At 40.5% G+C, this 14,813-nt stretch overlaps 1 protein-coding gene and 1 long non-coding RNA gene across 2 annotated transcripts in view; both read left to right on the top strand.

Moving 5' to 3' along the window:
• Positions 1–68: 68 nt before the first annotated feature.
• Positions 69–7,233, top strand: LOC127143474 (uncharacterized). The gene is made up of 3 exons (XR_007814918.1): positions 69–281; positions 4,898–4,967; positions 6,870–7,233. It is a non-coding gene; the product is annotated as an uncharacterized LOC127143474 (long non-coding RNA).
• Positions 7,234–10,058: 2,825 nt separating this feature from the next.
• The window catches only part of fryl (furry homolog, like), a 51,797-nt gene continuing 47,042 nt past the window's right edge, over positions 10,059–14,813 (top strand). Inside the window, 2 exon segments of the mRNA XM_018669830.2 lie at positions 10,059–10,632; positions 12,813–12,878. Of these exon segments, the coding sequence (XP_018525346.1) occupies positions 10,404–10,632; positions 12,813–12,878 (295 nt within the window). The 5' untranslated portion in view covers positions 10,059–10,403.

The raw sequence follows: 14,813 nt of genomic DNA, 5'->3' as shown, positions 1-14,813 counted from the left end.
CGTTTCCTAGGATTGCCACATATTTGGTAAAATAGAAAGCTTTATTTTATGTAGGCGTATACCAACACAACCAATCATGATGAAGGAGGCGGGACAAACAGGCTGCCGTCTGTTCTGACAGTGGAGCTCTCCCAACACCGAAACAGACAGAAAAAAAATCACACCACTACGCAAATCCTTCCAATGGAGGAGGGCCAGGACGTTGAAGCTTGTTCGGCAAATGAAAAAAACGTCTGCAAGCTAGCTACCTAGCTCAAGTAAAGGGAGAGGAAACAAAAGTTGTGAGTAATATCAGCTTAACGAATAATGAAGTAATTAAGGACACGGCGGTTGCTGTCTAATGTTGTTAACATTGGCTTACGTTAAGTTCCGTGATTAACTTTGCCGTTGAGGTTAACGTTAGCTTTCCAACAGTGGTACCAAAATTGGCTGCCGTAGCATGCTAAAGAAGGAGTTTGGCTCCTGTGCTAGTGTGAGTTAATCGTCTAGCTTCCTTGCAACTCAAGTCGGAAGCACTGTTCAGCGTTGCCGTTGTCATTAGTAAAATCGCAGTGACATAGCTAGCTGAGCTGTTAACATTGCTATCACGATGAACGTTAACTTATAGTTGACAACTGACTGGTCAGCTAAATCAAGTTGCTGCTGCTGCTAGCTAGCCTCTTGCTCAACATTAGCAGTTTGCTCATTACAGTATCAACACCAGGCTAGTTGCTAACTAAAAGCTGTGAGGAACGTTACCGTTCTTCTCGTTAGCCAGTTTTAACGTAGCTAGTTCTCTTATAGGTCCTACTTTTGTGTTGGTAGTAAAAACTATTCGTGTCAGACAACGAATGAATTTGAATTTGCCTGTTTACTCACCCCATCAGAATAACCCCGCAGACAGAGTTAACCCACTTAACCGAGTATTTTTTTAATGCACCAGATTTATCTGGGACATAAAGCACCAAAGTAAAGCTGCGTTATTTTTGCTTGTGTCTAAGAGAAGACTTTTTTACTGTGGGGTCACATTTTGAAACATGGGTGTTTGAAGGGACCAAGCCATAACATGCCCAAGCATGGTGGCTCTTATCGCATTGGCATGGCAGTGAGAGAACTGTCAGCTTTGCATCTAACATTCCTCTGAGGACTTCATTCTCCCTGTTCAGAGTGCATCAGACATACAATGAAGCATTTGTTCGTGTTCTGCAGAGACCCAAGCACTTGGATACTGCCAGAGAGGAATCTGGTCAGTCTGCTGTGTGGCTGGAGGAGGAGATGGCCAAACTATTTCAGATGAAGGCACAGTGACAGAAGAAAAGTCAGTTTGTGTTCACTCATGGGCCCACATGAGGGTGGACTGTGCTCTGAGTTGTAAGAGCTTTGTTGTGCATATTTAAGCAAAAAAAAAGAAAAGTTCAATTACAAGCAGTTCAGTAGTTACACACATGCTGTTAGAAGGAGTTGACACAAATTTGAACTTTTACTCATCTGACTGTTTGCTTTTGCTGCAATGTAATGTCAGTTGGCTGGTGCAGTGCTGCTAATCTGAAGCTGCTATGAAATGGTACACCACATAGACTAAGCATTTTATACACAAGACTTTACAGAATTGTACTGAACTCGGCCTACCGTACCATCGGTCTTTGCAACTGGCTGATCCTCCCTCATCCCTGCCAGGATAAGCCTCTGATGGCAGTACAGATGTGTAGTGTATTCTCTTGTACACACTCGAACTAGAGGGAATCCCCCTAGATTGCACATAGCCGTCTATCTGTGATTATCTGGGGCATAATTCCAGTGAATTAGTATGTTTGGTTTAATCTGGTAAGACATTAATGTCATTGAAGAGTATGGGGATGAAAAACCAAGCTCTGTAAAATGTCCCTCACAATGGCCCCTTACTAAGCTGCCCCCTGCAAGGATTAACTGTCAACTCAGCATTTCAGTGGGGAAATGTTATGTAATGCAGAAATAACATCTCATTTTCTGAATTTTAATTCTAAATTCATGAAACTATTTTATTGATCCAAAAACTTGGTTGTTTTTGGGTCTTGTGGTATGTTTATTTTTGGGAATTGTTTTTCCAGTGGTTAGCATACTAGGAGCTTTTTTTCCCTGCAACATATTTTGTTATTTGAAGCTTATTTTCCTATTTAGCCTATATCTTGTTTCTAATGAATGATACGTTATCATGTGAAGAAAGCAAACATGTGTCCTTCTTTACATGGGGTTGAAACTTTTGACTACCCAAATATCTTGGCTGGTTGATTTCCTTCAGCACCTGCTGCAATGGCCCCTGACCTCTCAGTAGTTCACCTGGTTTCACATGGGCAGCTCCCATGGAAAGTCCTAATATACCTTCTTCAAAACGTATGTAGGGTCTCCATGTTGTATAATACCATCTCTCATTTAGACTAGATCACAGTATATGACCTCTATACTTAGATTGATCAGTTGGATCTGTGTGCTGTGTCTGCATTTGCACATGGCTAAATTATTAACTGGACAACTAAACAAATAATACACAGAGGAATTACACATAAATTTAGCTTAAAACCTTGCAGTTCAATTAAACATTGTCCCTAATTGGCTCCTTTTTATGCTATCACACATCTTTACGTTTGCATTACTCTGCAGTGAGCATTGCACCCAACTCTCACTATATCTGTTGAGCACTTAAGATTGATTAATATTCTTGTTTTCACAGGTAACAAAGGATGGTTATGTAGTGTTATGAAAATAGAAGTTTGTTGCTGTCTCTCTCACCTTCATAATGTTAACTTCCAAAAGTCTCCTGTAGATTAAAGCACAACATTACGTATGCTGATTTACATGGGTTTTTTCATTGATTGCCCTGGAAGACTTGGCGTAATGCAGCACACAATAAGGACTGAGTCTAGCTAGAAATAACCTATAATTGAGCCCTGCTGAGGAAGATTATCCTTGGGTTTGGAGCATAATTGATGTTTGGGTCTGCCTTTGCCAAAGAAACCACCCTGTCTTTGCCCTCAAGTTGGCCTCAGCTGAGTTGCCAGTGTTTCTGCCATATTTAGATCCATTGCTAGGACATTAAAGCCTCATATTTTGGCTATATGTGTCATCCAGAGTGAGATAAAGATAAGAGAAATATCTGTTGAAACATGCAAAAAGGTGTTTGTTTATACACTTCCCTTTCCAGTCCGAAGAAGCCAGTAATGTTTCCACTGAAGAGGTAGTGATTACAACAGGCCAGGCCTGTCATTTAGTGTTGGAGGGAGCTAGATATAGGCCTTTTCCCCCTTTGTCCAATTTACTGCAGCACACAGTTCATTTCTGACTATGAGCTAGCCCACATTCTTCAAGACAAGTACAGAGAGTACATCTCACATTCTTGAGTTTATTTTCTAAATTTTGATGGTGGTTGTGCAACTGTGGGGTGAACCTGAGGGGAAACCGTACAGAAATGTTGCTACTGGAAGTTGATATCTGACAGAAAGGGGAAATGGAACACAGTAAAATGAGACGAGACAATCTTGTCTTTGTCCGGGGTATCCCTTATTTCCTGAAAGGACTATCAACATCTTTGCAGCATCCTTGCCGTGTGCTGGACTCAAAAGATTGTGGGGCAACATTAGATGAAGTTAAGTTAACCATTGATCAGATCAGCTATGCTCTACTGACCTTTAGCTCACTCGCATGTTGCAGTTGCAGCAAAATGTACAATGTGAAAACTCATTAAACGTACACAGATGTGTACAGATTTTTTTAGAAGAAGTAGTGAGTTAAGATATGAGATATATTTTAGAAATACCAGAGAAATACACATGCTTAAATATAGAGCAGGAGCTTTTTCTGCGGCTGTATCTGCTATAGTGTTCAGGATGTGCACAGGGTTTGGCTTACCCTTTTCTGTGGTCACACTTTTTTGTGTTTTGGAGTCGCTGAGTTGGAACAGGAAGTCAGATGTATTATTCACAGGTCTGTCAGCGTGAGAAGTGAGTGATAATTTTTTTTTCTTTTCGTTTTGCTTTCTTTGTGGTGAGTGGGATAAGGTATACGCGACGGTATGTTGCTGTGACATGACTTTTGGGCTGTCAAGGTTTTTGCTTTATTTGGTTTTGTTTTGACTTGTAGTCTTCGCTGACCTGTTCTCACCATCTGTCCACAGTGTTGGGGTGGAAGTTCTCACACCTCAGCTTCTCTGTCTGGCTGCTGTGTGACTCAGTGGCTTGTTCTTCCTTCCTTTGTTTGACTACAGTTTGATAATGGTTTCAAGTCTCCATCTTCTGTACTTATTCTCTTCATTTATGTCATTTTAAGGTCAAAATTATGAAAATGTTACACTCACTCACACGTATGAGATTACCTGACTATAAAAGGAGCCCTTTGCAGCCTCTGTGATGATAAACTGGAAGGAAAGAACAGTTTTGGAAGGCTCTGGTCGCTTATGTAACTGCCTCTTGGATCTAGTGGGTAATCTTCAGATTATTACTCCGCTCAGGAGGAGGTTTAATCCAGTCACAGCACAGGGCAAACCAGGCTCAATCCAAGAGTAGGCTGACCTATCACTTTGCTGTGACCAAGACCAGAGTGTCAAACAGCGCCCTGCCTTTACAGCTATATGGCTGCACAGAATGCTGTTCTGTGTCACAGCAAAGTAAGAAAATGTGTCATCAAATCTCTGGAATGTTTGAGTGACTGAAATAAGACACACCGCCTGCCACTCAAAAATGTTAAGCCCTGTCAAAAAGAAGATTTTAAGACCTAAGCATTGAAAGATATGTTTTCAAGGCTGCACGTTCTATTAATGTAAATGTGTCAAAGCTTAATTGGATCTACCTCACATATTTTGTACTCAGGAGTTTGACAGAGCTGGCTTGTGTTTTTGTCTTCTTGTCAGTCGTTGTTAAAGACGTAATTTCTTTTCTCTCTGTTTCAGATTCTTGTGCAGTGAAATTGTGGACCCTTCTTTCTCTTTCCAGTTCCAGCCTCTGCTCTATGGCCTTAAGGTAAGCCACATGGGTTAATGGGTTGTGTTCCACTATGCACTGTGGTTTACATAAACTGCCAGCTAAGTAGTGTGGGAATGAACAGGGTGTTGGATTAATCTCTTTGTTTGTTTTGCTGAATTTCAGACTGTTCTTGCTAGCATTTAGTTTTCTCCCTCAGCTCGGATAGACACGTATTCTCTCAATAGATGTTGTCCATGCTCCAGCAGTAAGGTGTAGAATGCCTCATTATACTCCAGTTTATACACAATCTCCATATAGGCTAAAGTTTTCAATAGTATTTCCATCCATAGTTACTACTTTAGATGTGTGTGTAATATATTCATGATTAGTGGCAGCTGGTGCTGAGGGAACTACTGACATACAGAAAATACATAGTTAGGAGTAGAGTTTTGACTTGTTATATATTATATTTTTGTTCTAAATGTAAAATGCATATTTGTAAAATTACAGTTACGACCACAGACAAACAAAGCGCAGAATAAATTCTACCATGTTATAATATCTTGTACCATGCTGCATTGTGCTAATTATGCTGTTAAGCTGTTTATATTTCAATTCTTGTAGTATCAATTATAGACTAAACCATTGCTTAAATGATCATTAACCAGAAAATAACCACAAGACAAACAACCCTTAGTTGCTGCTCTCTTGCTGTTCAATACCCATGAAAACACAATGATAAAAATGTCTGTTGTTAAGTCAGTGTTGCTTGAGAAAGAATCGGTATATGTGAAGTTGTATTGCACTGGTGTGTTCCTCTAAATACTGTTGTTCCATATTATTGTGGCCTCTAGGAGACAAGTGTCCTCTCAGAATGATAATTGGTCAGGACAGAGAAGAGGATAATTTTGATGCAGGCTCTGGTCAGGTCACATTCTCACATTCTTCAGCAGTGACAACCAAGTTCTCAGTGGGTTGCCTCACAACTGTCAATCAGGACTTGGCTGAACTAGCTTTATCTCTTTGTCTCAGTGTGTGAACACAAGACGTAGCATTTTTTGTTCCTTTTTGCAGATGAACGACTCCGCCCACAAACTTAACTGGTGGAGCAGCCAAACACGAAAAATCAAAGTAGATGGACAAAGTATCAATAAGCAGTAATGAAACTAAGGCTGTGAGAGGGAGAGGGTATATTTTATACAAGAACTGAAAGCAGAACGTGTGATCACAGAGCAGGGCTCTGAAAGAACTGTGATTGAACATCGACTGTAGTCGTCAGACAGTGAGATTTTATTCCTCAATGGTGCTTTTTGATCTGACTGGTGTTGAATACTAGTCAGATGTATACATATCTTTCAGGTGGTGTGTTTATGTTGCACAATGGCATATATACATGCACACAGTTTAAACTACATAAACGCTTCCAGTTTCCATGATGAAATTAATATCTAGTTATTATCACCTGAACAGCCAGAATTTATCGCAAAACGGTAACTTAGTAAGAAAATTGAATCTTCAAATTTTTACTTGATGTAAATTAAATTAAGATGATATATGTTCACTCTGAAGACATTATTCGTATAAAGTTGCATCAAGGCAATGGCACAGACACATATGCAAAAATCGAATTTTATGGTTGCATAATTTCAGGTTACACTTGAGAGCCCCGCACAGGATGGCAGGGTTATAGCCTTTAAAGTGTGGTGGCTGTTTACACCATTAGGGGGCAGTGCAACACTGTTTTGACATTCACCTTACCTGACATGGGCCTGAGACTGTTTACTAACATCCAGTGGTGGAGTAGCAGTTCAGATTTATGCACACCCAGAATGATCAAAATAGCTGTAGTAGGCGAAGTGGTGACAGTGTAATGACCAGACCCCCAGCTGACTGCAGAGTGGACTCTGACTTCTGGGCCCCAGCCCACTAGTTTTCCTGTTTTCTCCCGCTTGAAAGCAGAACAAGGCAGAGGCGGGTGGGACCCAGAATGGCATAGGAACGCTGCACATTGTTCCAGGGCTTCCTCTTCCACATTCCTGGATTGATAGAGATCTGGGCCTCCTGTGCAGGGGTATTGTTCTAACTCAGCAGCACCACAGACCTGGCCCCAGCAAACCACAGCTGCCTCCACTGACCATTGTGGTGCTCAGGCCGAGTGATGGCTATCTTAGCCTCATCTGTCATCCCTCTCCCTCTCTCTGACTCATTTAGTGATTCTTACCAGGATCTGCTGCCTCAGCCTCTCTGCATCTCTGCTCAGGACCCAGTCTTGCACTATCTAAACAAATATCCCATCCTGCAAATTAAATCTAAATTTTTCCTCTTATGCTTGATGAATTTGACTCTTTAGCATCATAATAATAGTCTATACAGTATTGTCTCAACAAATCTATATATACAGTAGTATAGTGTTGTGCAAGTAAATTAATACTCAGATGGCTAAATCCAGCGATGCACAATACACAACACAAATTAATTCCTTTGCTGTTGTAGGAATCTATGGTCTCCAGTGAAAACAACAACAATAGTAGAGGTTTGCTGCTCTTTATAACCACTTGTTTTATTAACAATGTAACTATTGAGCTAACACTGTCGTTCTTAGAGCCATGTGCTCTTGTAGGCAGAGCTATAATCCTCTCTCTTCTGTGTTATTCTACTTCCTCTCAATTGTAAAGGTGTAAAATGGATTTACAATAAATGAATTCAGTTTTATGAAAAGAAAAGTAAGTGCATTCCATTTATCAAAAAATTTGACAGCTTTGGAGAAATGGAGTGATTTCATAGTCCAGCTTTCAGCAAAGTGTTGATGAGCCAGACTCCAGCTCTATCAAGCTTTCTGGTGGTTTGCCATCAAATCTTGCTGATTGTTTTCCTTTCCTCCCCAGCAACTTGGTACTTGACAGTAGATTTCAACAATTTGTTTGTGCTGCTTGGTGTGTTTTCTGCCAGCTGGCCTCTAGAGGGCAGAGTCCTGGGAAAAGTGGAGCCCTGTATTTATCATTTCATTCCACTTTGTGCTTATTCTGCAAGCTAGGTCTGGATAAATGTAATAGAAAAGAATGTTTGAAAAGAATAGCTAACTGCACAGGTTTTAATAGTATTTTCAGAAATCACACAGAGAAAGAAACAGAAAATGGTGACATGGTTTGTACAGTGAACCCGTTACATCATCATCATCATCTTTCTGACATTTTCACACGCTGCAGTAGAGGATGTAAGCGCTTCCTTTGTAAGTTTCTAATCACACTTACATGGTCGTACACACAGTGTATTGTTGCCACAGTTTTTAATCCAAGATGTAATTTTCTGTGAGGGAGATGGTTGTCCTGAGCATGAGAACCTGGCTCTGAAATAAACAGACAATAGTTCTTTGAGATCTTATTAAATTGTGCTTTGAATGTATTTGCAGCTTACTTAAAAACATAATGTTATGAACTTCACAGTGCTTACCATAACTATTATAACACAAAATGGAATGGCTTTAGATATGTGCTAAGGAAAAACACATCGCATATTAAAAGGTTAGTGCTAGAATATCCCTAGACAGTGTGTTGACTGGATCTGTTAATGAAGTTTTCTTTAATGGGCTGACTCTTTAGTGAAATGAGTATTGCATTGCTCATGGATAATGTAACATTGTTCAAGACAACACATTAAAAAAAAAAGCTGACATGCATTTGATAAATCATTCTACACGTTGTAGCAGTAGTAGCTTGACCTTGAATTGTTCGTACTTGACACTGTGACTGTGGACCTGTGGACTGTGTCTTACTGTATAATCCCACTTTTTAATTTCATATCTATTGGCTTTATCATAAGACTGCGTCGCTATATGAGATGTAAACCTGCATTATGAAATTTCTTGACCATGTGGTGCAAAAGAAAAAAAAAACAAATCAGAAATACTTCTCATATTGTAATGGCTAACCGAAACAATCACTTGCTGAGACCATTTTTGCCAGATGACAAATCTAGGTCCATTCATTCTCCATTCTCTCTGATTTAGTAAAGTATTACTTTTAAACTTGTGAGAGGTCCATTCTCTCTGATTTAGTAAAGTATTACTTTTAAACTTGTGAGAGGTTCAGCTTTCTTAGTCAGTATATTGTTTACATGGGTCTCTGTTGTTTTGCACAAAATAGGCAGCACCTTGTCCGGTAGGAAACAGCCTAATGTAGCACTGTAGCACTACCGGCCCTTTTACATCGAGTTGCATAATGCAATATTAATATCAAAATGCTTAATGGAGTCTTAATTATAGTAAGATAAAGTAAGTGTTGTGCCATTTTGTATCGTATTGCCCAGCTGCTTTATCGTTGTGCACAGTTAATGATGAATCAGCAGAAAATGCTTGTTTTAAAGGCATTTTAACAGTTTGCTGCACACTGCTACTACAGTCATCTTTAATTTTTGTGGAGTGTTACAGCTTAGCATTGCTACTGAGGACTGGCTATGTTTGTGCTTGGATGGCCTGTTAATTTTTGCACTCAGTCAGAGAACAGCAGATTGATGTTTTCTTTAGGCAGCAAGCTTTTATGAGAGTCAGCACAGCATAGTCCCTCTTACTCCTCAGCTAGGGATATTTGGAAGGGTTTGAGTTTGCTGCAGGTACAAGCTGTGCAGTCAAGCAGAGCACAGCAGTCTGTCATCAACCCGTTTCACAGATCCCATCACTTTACTCACTCTCCTTCTCTTCATAATAGCTCAGCACAGTCAAGCAGAAGTGAAAGCAGAGGGAGGGGTGCTCTTGTTATATGAGTAATATAGCAAGAAAACAAACATGCATTTGTGTTTGTGTATGAATGGTAACACAAAACACCATTCTGATTATGATAAGGGCTATCAGTAAATGCAGGCATGAAAGTGTGGCCAGCTTGGAGCTTTCCTACTTCTTACAGTGTCTGTCAATCTTCTTCCTCCTCTCTTGGTCTCTTAAACTGGTGAGTAACGCAGGCCAGCAGGGTGTGGCTGGTGTCATCTCTGTTGTGATTGGCTGGTGGCCCAGGCTTGTGTTATCTCCTGTGGAACATGTTCTAGTCCCACCCCAGATAGTGCCTGGCACTCAAAATGGCCCTGCCCACTCACAATTACATCACGACCCATGAAAAGTGCCATATCTGTTTGCTCTCCGTTCACTGTGAGCAGACAGGTAATGTTGCAGTGTAGGAAGTTTCTCTGTCATGCTGGCAAGCTACAGTAAACAGCTTCTCTTCTACTAGTTAGTCCAGACAGACAACTTTAGAGAGCCTGACAGGTAGCGTCTCTTCTGGTCTGTAAGGACAGATCTCATGGCTCATGCATATAGGCCCCGACAGTGAGTGAATGTGTAACTGCTGCATGTAGGTAGCAGCTGGGCACAGGGACTGTTCACTGTCTGCATTCTTGTCTGTAAATGGGGAGATGTGGCATACAGGTAGTTTGTATGGGAGAGTGGCATGGCACAGACTGTTGGACTACGCACCAGAGTGAAAGACAGAAAAAAATTAATCGAACATGGAGTTTCTGAAGAGCCTGGTTCCAGCTGTCATCTCAGGGGAGGGGCCCACTGAACATGGGGGAGCCTTGGCTAAGGAGACAGGTCCTAGGCTCCTTCGCATAAAACGACTGGGCCTGCTGGCCATGGGGCAGACCATTGAGGAAGGTCCGGTTGATCCGATGTTAGAGGTAGATCCGGGGACTGGCTCCTCCAGGCCTGATCGCAGTAACCAAACCCGCCTCAAAGGTACAGCTGACTCAAATTCATATTGATACAGCAGTTATCTGTGGTCTTAATGCTTTTCTGCTTATTACTCAGGCCTCTTGTCATAATAAAAAATTCTGGTTAAGTGTATGTTAAGCTTCATTAACACATGTGCTCCATCCCCACCCCCATATTTTAACATGTACATACATACACATATGCTATATACATTCAGAATACTGTATGTACACTAGGGTCTGACAGTGACCTATATTTTCTGATCGTGATTGTGTTTGATAGACAAGACCTTTAAATCATTGGGCAGTAGGGTGCTCATCTGTGGTCTCAGCGCACTACCAAAGCTCAACTGTTAATATGTCAGAGAGACATGTCTCTGCTGCATTATACGCATAGTTTATGCAAGGACATGAATGGAATGGACTGCACAATCTTAGTTGGATTAAACTGATAATAAGTCTAATAAAAGGACAGAAGATCTTCTATCAATTTCTCTAAATGTTTGGAAGAAGCAGCTGAAATTAGTGTATATGGCAGCCCTTGAAAAGCTTTTTTTTAAACATATTTAACAAAGTTAATAGTTAGGTTATCTACACTAGATAATATTTTTTCTCCGTAACATTAACTTCCCTTACAGCACACAGAGCGATGCTTTTGTCAGAAGAAATAACAAAGTCTGTATCAGATCATACAAGGCAGGTGTCATTACAGATAAACTTAACAAAATCAAGAGCTGGAGTGGTTTGTACTGATAAACTTCATGTGTTATTATGTTTTTCAGCCTAGTTAGCCAGCCCCTTCCCAAAAATGTTACATCAAAGCTGTATTTAACAGTAGCAACCAGACAGAACTGAGCAGCAGCTGGTCCTTGGGGAGACCTCTATATAATGTATGAAGGTACCAACATACCACACTGGCTGGAGGAAGCAGATCTTAGGCTAGATTATAGCCTATTTTTATTCTACCATAGCTAACAGATGAAAATTTTTACTTTCATAAATACATTTTGCTCACCGCTTAAATTAACCCAGCAGCATCCTATAGCTTTTTTCAGCAAACAAGCTCTCTTTAAATGATTTTACACAGCCCACTCAGCCCCAAAGAGCAGACAAAGTTAGTGAGTATCAAGCAAACTGAACAATAGCTTTTAGAGACCAAGCCATCAGATTTTGATTGTACAAGTGACAGGTGGCCAGAAAACGCCAAATGAATGCTAATGTTGATCTCTGTCTGCTGGATAAGTACTGTGACTTAACAATTGATTCTTAATTACTTTTGTAGGGAAAGTTTTGTAACATAACAGGTTTCCTTGGCTTTTTGCACATTTAGCCATACATGAGATGCATGCCCTGTAAAAAGGGAAGACCACTGTCAAGACTATGTGTGTACTATTTGACTGGTGCTGTCTCACATCATGCTGGCTGATCAGAGTATACTTCTTGCTTTTGGGTAGTGATTTCGCGATATAAAGAATAATGGGAACCCATTGGAGGAAAGCTGTGCTGCAGGTTCTGTTTTTGTAATGCTCAGCTACTGGACTTGCTAAGTATGCCCTATACAGCTGTATTGAATTAGAAAAAATAAACAAAAATTATTAATATGAATGTTAGACACACCCTGACCTGCAGAAAGTTTGTGTTAGAGACTTGCATTTAGACAAAGAACAAACAAGATGTGAACCTGCTGACTGTGATAGCTGTAGCAGCTGTAATTTGAGTGTTGGTTCTAAAGCATGAGTTGTGCTGATAATGTTAATCCTCTGAAGGAGGTCTGCTATTGTGTGGATACAGATACAGTAGTTAAAGGTTTAGGTGATGTGTATACACATACAAATTAAATGTGCATCCAGGCCAGCTGGTTTGCACCAGCAGTGGGGTGATGACTTATCGTCACTCTCTCAGTGTGGCTTTTTTGTTTTGTTTTACAGTGTTACCTGTCAGAGCACGCTTGCTCCCTGTTTGCTCATGGCTAAAGCATGACTGAGCTCTCCCTTCTGCTATACTCACCTACCCTGTTAGCCTCTAAGAATAGGACTTGTCAGCTAGCTAAAGTAACCCACAGTAACAATAATAAAGTCTACTTTGGTTTGTAGTTTTAGTTACCCAGATGTCATGTGTGTGCATTTGTGTTCAGTTAAGCGAGACAGAGAGCTGACTGGGTTGGGCAAATTTCTTCACACGTTTCCTTTCTTTCTTCCCAACTAGGAAACATCCGTCATATTAGAAAAATCTCCTTTTTACATCATGCTGCTGGTCGCAGGGGTCACAGTGGTGAGTTTTGTGATAAAAGAAGTGATGTAGTAACTACAGTAGGTGAAGTAAGGAGAGCTATATAGAGATGCCAGAATGGTATATTCATATGTTGAGATAATTTGCTTTGTGTTTAAATCAGAGCTGAGTACCACTCCCTTGAACTGGCATAGCCTGAGTTGGCTTTTAAGGTGGTGCTCTTTTCTTTCTGTCATTAGTCTTTCTGTGCACATAGTGACATCACCCAGTTGCTGGATGTACAACTGAGTTTTGGGAAGGGTTTGATTGGGACAGTATTTGGTTAATGGGTGCAGCAGGTTTCCTGTTTGTGATTTGGGAGTGTTTGGAGCATGTGACTGAGCATGAGTGAGCACTGGTAGGTTGTACTCCTGTTACAAAAATGTGAATGTGATTTCTGTCTGAACAGTTTGTAGGGTGTGTATCCAAACAGGCCAGACAAACTTATTCATCAAGTTTCTTAAATAGTTATTAGCCAATGGTAGTGAAACAGACCCCATAATGGTGCAACTGACTGTGCACTTAGTGGTAATATGGTGTCATAGCTGTGAAAACAAATGCTGTGAATCACTGTTAGTGCTCTTTCTTCAACTAGCTCTCTCAATAAATGCTCCTTCACAGTTATTATATATATATAAGTGCTATAAGTAATGAGCTGACCTTTCTGTACTTGTGTTAAGATGAGTTTTAATTCAGATTTGCACAGTGTTCCGCTCTGTCATTCCATAGAGACTGTATGTGTCTGACCTAAGAATGACACTTTACTGAAATTAGTTACCTCTCCTGATTTGCTCAGCAAATCTGAGAAATGACTTGTGAGGAAAAAAGTTCTGTGGTTTGGTTTGAATGTGTCTGTGCTTTGTGCAAGGCGCTATTCATAAAAATGTCCTACAGCTATAGAACATTATACTGTAGAAGCTGATCAGGAAAAATCCAGTCTAATCAGTAAAAAACAAAAACAAAACAGGTTTAAAACCTCAGTCTACATATACAGAGTTTGAGTCCTGATAACTATTTAGAGGAGGTTTGAAATAGCTGGTGCCTGACTCAAGCGAGCAGGTGGATGTGAGGAGCTGTGCAGGTTGCAGAGTTGTGCTGCATACTCAGACTGCTGTGATGGATCTAAATGGTGTGTCCTCTGCAGCCCAGGCACCACTGGGGAGGTCAGGGATTGAATTACAGCTCCTATCGATTATTGTTCCCACCACTGCCCTTCAGAGAGGCCAGGACAGGAAATGCATCCTCCACCCTGTGGGCTCCTGGGAGGAACAGCTCCCCTATACTGTCTGCAGTCAGGATGGCTAGCTGTCAGTCACTGCTCACTCTTTGTGAATGGAGCTACTATAACTTGCTATGGCCGTGCATTTAGTTGCGATTATTTGATCAGTGAGCTCTTCTTTCCAGGAAGTCGGTCATAATGTTGTTTATTTGAAGTCCACTTACGTCAGCTGTGTTGGACAGAAGCGCTTAGCTCTAATGTTCCCAGAGACACGATGTTGTCAGTTATTCCTCTGCATTCCTTGAACAATAAAGCTGGTTGACAGAAAACAATCCCTGCAGAACTCTCTGTATGGTTGTATGTTAACTGTTTTGCTTACAAGAATGATAATATAAACTCTGTTTCTGTGTTTAAACATAATGTGTACACATACAGCTTCTGCCAAATAGTCCTCCTTTCCTCCTACTGCTTAAAGGCTCCTACCTAAAAGCTTCTTTTAGCTACACTGAAGTAATACTTTGACAAACACATATTCAGTTTTGAACAGACACAAAAGCGGTACTGATTGATAGATAAGCATATTTCCCAAAATTCCAAACTATTCCTTTAATGGAAGTCCAATTGTAAATTAAGTATGTTTAAAGGGATGAGTTGAGTTTTGTGGATCACCAAGAAATTGCATAATTGAAATGACTCTTGTGCTTTTAAATATATGACAG

This window comes from Lates calcarifer, linkage group LG17, assembly GCF_001640805.2.
Source record: "Lates calcarifer isolate ASB-BC8 linkage group LG17, TLL_Latcal_v3, whole genome shotgun sequence".
Classification (NCBI taxonomy): Eukaryota; Metazoa; Chordata; class Actinopteri; family Centropomidae; genus Lates; species Lates calcarifer.
The sequence above is the reverse complement of the archived record's forward strand: the minus strand, read 5'-3'. Positions and strand labels throughout refer to the sequence as shown.